This window comes from Vanellus vanellus (assembly GCF_965231255.1).
Source record: "Vanellus vanellus genome assembly, chromosome: 7".
NCBI lineage: Eukaryota > Metazoa > Chordata > Aves > Charadriiformes > Charadriidae > Vanellus > Vanellus vanellus.
This window is the reverse complement of record NC_138912.1, coordinates 701,294-707,658: the sequence shown is the minus strand read 5'-3', so window position 1 is coordinate 707,658 and position 6,365 is coordinate 701,294. Positions and strand designations below refer to the sequence as shown.

Here is a 6,365-nt window from a genome sequence, read left to right as displayed (position 1 = left end):
GTTCAAGGCCGGGTTGGACGGGGCTGGGAGCACCCTGGGCTGGGGGGGGGTGGCCCTGCCCGGGGCGGGGGGGGGCACTATCGGCCTTTGCCGGTCCCTTCCCGCCCCAACGCCGCCGCAATCCCGTGCGCGCCCCCGCGGCCACCGCCCCCGGTCCGTCCGGGAGTGCCCCCCCGCCCCCGCCGCGCCCCGCCCCCCCCCCGCCGGGCAGGTTCCGGTCCTCCCGCAGCCGCGGGGGCGGTGCCCTGACGTCACGCACCTCCGGCAGCGCACTGTGAGGTCATCGCGCGGCGCGGCCCGGCCCGGCCCGGCCCCGGCGGGGCAGCGGCGGCGGCGGCAGCATGGCCGAGGCGGAGGCGGCGGCGGGGGGGTCGCCGCGGGTGGGCGCGTGGGTGCCGGTGCTGGTGGAGCAGATGGTGAACGACACGCTGGTGGTGACGCTGAGCTGCGGGGAGCGCCGCTTCACCGGCGTCCTGCTCGACTGCACCAAGAAGTACGGCCGGGGGGGAGCGGGACCGCGGGCCGGGGGACCGGGCGGGGGTGGGGACTGGACCGGGGCGCCCGGGTGGGAGGCCCCGCGCTGCCCCCGCTCGCCCTTTGTTCGCCCGGCGGGAACAAAGCGGCCGGGATCGGGCCCCGGCCCGAGCGGGGAGGTCGGGCCGCCCGGTGCCCCGGGGGCGGCGGGCCCGGCCGTGGTGAAGGGCGAGGCTTCGCCGTGCCCCCCCGCCCCCTCGCCGGTGCTCCGCCGCGCGCCCGTGGGGAGCGTGTCCCTGCCCCGCGCCCCCCGCCGCCCCCCCCCGGCCCGGCGCTGCCGCAGCCCCGCCGCAGCCCGGCGGCGTTGGGCAGTTCTTCCCCTTCCCTTCCCCCCGCCCGGCATCGCCCTGAGGCGGCTCCGCCGGTCCCTCCCGCCGCCGGGCCCCCCCCGAGCTGCCCCTGACCGCCCTCCCCCCCCCCCCCCCCCGCGGCGACAGTGCCGGGGGACCTCGGAGTGTGTCCCCTCCTGTTTCTGTCTCTGCCATGGCCCCCCCGGCTCTGCCTTCCCCCTCGGCGGGGCGGGGGGGGCAGCGCCGGCTCTGGGGAGGTGGAGGCCCCCCCGGCCCGGAGGGACACCTCCCTGATGAAGGCTGTGAAAGGCCCCTTCTCGGGGGGGGGGGGGGGCGGGGAGGCGTTCGCACAGTGGGTGCTTTATTTCAGAACGATGCCAACTTGTAGAGCGCCTTCGGCCGCGCTGGCGGTGGGTACTGCTGCCCAGGGGCGCCCCGGCCTGCGCTGCGCTGCGCTGGGGTGAAGAACAGGGTTTTGGGTCCGGGCTGCCCCATAAATGGATTGTCGGGTTGGTGCTGGGCGGGAGTGCGGCCGGCTTCACCTCCAGTTCTTCTCAGAAGATGTATGAAGCGAGACTTCTGAACTTGATTTTCATAGTTTATTTAGTTTCACGTGGCCATCCCAGAAAATTGGAGCCAGATTTTCAAAAGTATTCCGGGATCTAACTCTATTAAAGAGTCTATAAGCCCTGTTTGGTGTCTAGTTCCAGCCAAAACGGTGAGCGGTGGGCATCTCTTCCATCAGGTTGAGAAGCTGGCTGTTTCCATCTTTTTACAGTCCGGTTGCCTTCCTAAGTAGGGACAACGTACACTTTTTTTTACCTGTTTTTTTCCCCCCTAACCTTCCTCCATGTTTTTTTTCTTATTTTTCCCCCTCAGCCCCAGTGGATCCAAGAAAGGACCAGATGGGTGTTTCCTCCTGGGCTTTAAGGTGCTCCTGGAGCCCGTCACTGCCCCAGCCCTGCCGCTGGTCCCTGCTAGGGTGGGAGGGTGGCAGACGCCGGCGGTCCCCGTAGTGCTGGAGTTGTCTCCGAGGGTTGGTGTGTGTTCCACTGCCGTCCCATTGACAGGGAGACCTGCGGCTCGGCCGGGGGCTGCCTGGACCTGCAGTGGGGATGCTGGAGCAGCGTCCTCCTTTCTGACTCAAAGTGGAACGGGGAGGGCAGAAATAAGGGGTTTTGTTGATGGGTTTTAACTGGTGAGTAGGATAGCTGCCCCCATCTCCTCCCACTGCCCCAGTAATTATCATCTCTAATGATCAGACTTTCCTGTGGTGAAAGGTGAGCCTTCGGATGGGCCCACCTGCCCCGAGGTTGCAGAGGGATGAGATTGCTGCTGCTGCTTCTCAGCTCCTTTTATGGAGGCTGAAATCTTTGAGTGGGCCAGTTTTGTAGCCCATCAGTGTGGTAGTGCTGCTTCAGGTAGCAAAGTGTGAAGAAAAGCAGTCCGGCTTCTGGGTGCCACTTGGCACTGCGTTTTAATCCTCGCTTTAGGGCCACACTGGAGCAGGAGCACATCCCGCCTGTCTCTCCAGAAGCCCTGGGCAGAGGTCTCCGCATCCACGAGTCTCTTGCAGCAGTGGGGAGGAGAACCTCTTCTCCCTGTGGGGCCTGGAGCCCAGGCGGTGGGCCGGGAGGTCTCCTCCCTTCGGGTGTTGTGCAGAACTTGAACCCAGAGCAACTGCCGGGGCTGCATCCCATCTGTGGTGGTCCTGAGCACTGACTGGGCTGTGATGACCGTAGCAAGCCCGTGACGCGGTGGCCAACGTGTGGCTGGAGAGCCGTGGCCTATGGTTGTGGCTGTCAGCAGGATGTGAGGCGAGTGGCTGGCTCCTGGTGGACCTTAGTGGCTTTGGGTTAGCGTGAGGAATAGGCTGAAAGCACCTTCTCCACTGCAGCAACCATAAATTTGGGATGTGGAGGGAAGAAGAGATCTTGCCCACTGCAGTAACAGCAGAATGCAGGAGTCAGTCTGCTAGCGGTTGGAAGGTAAAGGTTGCGATGTGTCCCAAAGGCAGTAGGAATGTGTCAGCTTGGTGCTGAACTTCGAAGGCCCCAAAACAGAGACGTGGCAAAAGCATTTCCCCTCCTTCTCCCCGCTGGTGTCTCGTTGGCCGGTGCCCATGCGCTGGGGTTACTGGGTGCGCTGCCTGTGCCTCCTGGGCAGCGGTTGATGCCACACAGGCAGTGCGGCCCCACCAGAGAGCGGGGCTGTGCGGGCAGCGGGACAGCACTGGCAGGAGAGGAGCAACCAGAGTGGGTTGTTTTGCCTGTACAAAAAGAGGGGAGAACCCCAAAAGAAAGAGAAGCAAAGCCTGTATAGTGGCTCTTGGGCTTTCTTATGGCTGTTAAACTGGTTTTGGCATTACATACAGCACGAATATGTTTTATTTCTCCTCAAATGTAGCAGCTAATGTGGGGAGCAGGGCAAGAGGCAAGTCTGCAGCCCCGAGGGCCCAGGCAGCCAGGAGATCCCTCTCTGTCCAGCTCCCACCGTCGGAATCCCGTTATTTTAGCTGTGAAGAAGCAGGCGCAGCTTTGAACCCGAAACCGCCTGCCCGGGTGTGCGGGGGCTCGGCCTGCAGGCAGCTGGCCTGGGGAGCAGGGGTGGCTGTGGGCAGGAGCCTGCCTGCCTCCTGCCTGCAACCTGCCTGCCTCCTGCCCCGTGCCTTGGGGGACAGTGGGGTGTAGTTAAAAATATGTGCCTGACTTTTCCAATAGCTGTGGGATTATTTGAAGAAAAAATGTTTATTGGCTTCCTACAGGCATCCCTTTTTGACCGCAGCCTGGGCGGTGCGTGCAGCAAGCACCAGCGCTTATCGTTGAGTGACCGACGGTTATTTTGTTCTAATAAATTCACTCTTCTAGACAGTAAGCTACATAGCATCCATGCTCGTGAGGTTTAAATGCATTTTGACTGCAGTTAAAGTGGTTTTGATAACAAGACTTGGCAATTTTGTTGCAACTGGACTTATAATTAGTTGGGTTTTAATTATGCATGAGTATGAATTGGAGGACGACGTCTTCTGTTCCAAGCAGAGGTTGGATTGAGGTAACTTAGTCCATTTGGTTACATCTGCCCCAGAAAAGGGGGTTATAAACAGGGTGAAGTCACATTCTGCAGTATTTCCTGATGCTTGTAATACCTGCACATGCTCCTGACCCGCAAACTCGGGCGCCTTTGTCTTAGCTGAATGGGTTTAGATATGCAGAATCAATAGTGACAGTAAGTAGATAGAAATACATTAACTTCACCCAGACTTGTGCAAAAAAGCGCGGGGGATGTAGGGAAAGCTAGTGAAATTGGTATTTCTCCTCGTGGTAAAAGTGAGCTGCCTCTGGGAAGCAAAGTGTGTCAGATGAAGCATTTCTTGTTCTGCAGTGGGTGGAAAGACACCGGAGCTAAATCCTCTTACAAGGAGCTGTGCCTGCATGGAAGGCGGCTTCAGGCGGGGTGAGGGGGGTGGCAGGGGGGGAGTGTGGCAGCTGGCTAACGCTCTCCGAGGGCAGGACTTAATCGCTTTTAGTTGGTTTTCCTGTGGCTGAAGGAGCCTGGAGGGGCTTGGTCTGCCAGTGCATCCCCAGCAGGAGTACACCGTGTGGACGGATAGAGAAACCGAAAGCGGCCTTGGGTGACGGTGGTTGTTCACGCGTGCTGAACGGGCGCTGCTGGCGCCTGGCGATGCGGTGACAAGATACAAGATGCTCTGAGTGCGGCCTCTCTGGAGCTGTTTTCCTTCCCCTGCGCCTGAGAAGCAGGGCCGGGGTGCACATCGCTGCGTGGGGGGCGGGCAGGCAGGTGGGCAAGACGGCAGAACTCTTCTGGCCTCTGCCCAGAGCTGGTGTGGCAGGCAGACTGGGAAAGCGATGATTCCTCAGCAAAACTGCTTAGTTAGCCTTTGGAGAGACTTCCAGTAGGAAGGAAAAGAACTAGAGGCCCCTCGGGAGCAAGCGCATCCATCGCCCATGCACCCTGGCTGTGGCGGCGTGCTGCAGCACCCGTGTGGTTACCTGGAGTGCCGGGGCAGCCGTGCGGTGAGCTCATGGCAGGCGGGGGGCATGGGCAGGTTCCTGGTGTCCTGGCTGGAGCCAGAGGGGCCACTGGAGGAGCTGCAAGGGCTGTAATTCACCATGGCTGCCCTCACGGTCTGCCTGTAAGAGTGCTTGGTGCAGGCAGCGTGGCTGCCGCGGGCAGTGCTGGGTGCCCTGCTGAAGCTCCTCGTGGCAGGGACACTTGCGAGCGCCGGCAGGGAGAGGAGGGATGCTCTGAGCTGCTGCTGCGCCTGCCCCTGCCCCATGGGGTCCCAAGCCCAGAACAGGGCAGGAAGGACTTGGCCCCACAGTCAGCACACCTTACTGCATATTTCACGGTTCCCAGTACCTGGTGCTGTGGCCGTGCAGAGCGCGGCTCTCCCCGGTGCTGTTGGATGCCGTGGCGGGATGCTGTGGTGGGCAGCCCGCCCTAGTGTGGGAGCAGTCCTGCTGCACCAGCAGGATTTGCAGAGCTCATCCGTCCCTGTCTGGCCGTGGCCCTCCCTGCCAGAGCCGCTACCTGGCCATGTGGAAGCCGCTGCTGTTGAAAATGAATCTTAAGCTGCTTTGTTGTTCATCCTGTCCAGTTTGTGTAATCCCTCGGACCAGGCAGGTGGTGTATTTTCTCTCAGTGCTGCTGCATCTTTGCGCTGAAGAGCTGCTGAAGCGGGGCCTGATGATGGAGTCTGGGTGAGGAGTCCCTGCCGCGGGGGCCTCCTTCCGATTGTTCAGACATTTTTCCTTTGTATTTTTGTACCAAGTCTGAAATAGCAGGACCCCAGCCTTAAAAGGCTTCTGGTTAAAACGGCTTAGCAGCCACTGCGTTTCTCTGATGTGCATGTCACGAGCTGCTGGCACGGTGCCGGTGTGTGCCCTGGTGTCCCCGCAGCCTGTGCTCCCTTGCCAGGGGGAGCGGGAGGGCTGCCGAGGGCCCCGGCTGCCCCCGGTCCTGCTGCAGTCTGGGTTAGCCTCCGTCCAGGCCGTGCGATGGCAGCGGGGCACGGGTACCCATGCTCAGGCACGCTGGCCTCCCGTCCCGCTGTGATCCCCTGGGAGGGCGGCTGCGAGGCTGTGGTCTGCGGCCCTGGGGCAGGGTGGGCCATTTCAACCCTGGCAGGGCTACAACATGCTGATACAGTTAACTTCGCAAGCGTAAGTCATCCGTGAAGTTAACCTTGAATGCTTTGCTTCTGCCAAGCGAGAAAGCTTCGTGCCACGGCGCGTCCTCAGGAAGGAAGTGGATTGGACGGACCTGCCTGCTCGGAGCCGGCCGTGGGGAGCAGACGGTGCGGGAGCAGAGGGAGCTGGGCTTGTGTCCGCGCGACAAACAGAAAACTTGTACAGTTTTCTGGTGTGACCAAATTAGACAATTTCATTGTATAAAGTAACCAAAATTTATAGCCAGAGCTTCGGAAATAATATCACTTTCAGTTGTTTTATGGTCGGTGCTGACATCGTTGTTTGGCTGTACAAACTGTACTTGCTTTCTCGGTTGTCGTTTGAAAGACAC

At 61.0% G+C, this 6,365-nt stretch overlaps 1 protein-coding gene across 2 annotated transcripts in view; it reads left to right on the top strand.

The window, feature by feature from the left end:
* Positions 1–341: 341 nt before the first annotated feature.
* Positions 342–6,365, top strand: part of PWWP2B (PWWP domain containing 2B) — a gene marked incomplete at its 5' end in the record, with an annotated part of 67,205 nt that continues 61,181 nt past the window's right edge. For both annotated transcript variants that reach the window (XM_082486337.1, XM_082486336.1), the window contains one exon: positions 342–493. In XM_082486337.1, the coding sequence (XP_082342463.1) occupies positions 342–493 (152 nt within the window). The remainder of the gene's footprint in view (positions 494–6,365) is intronic.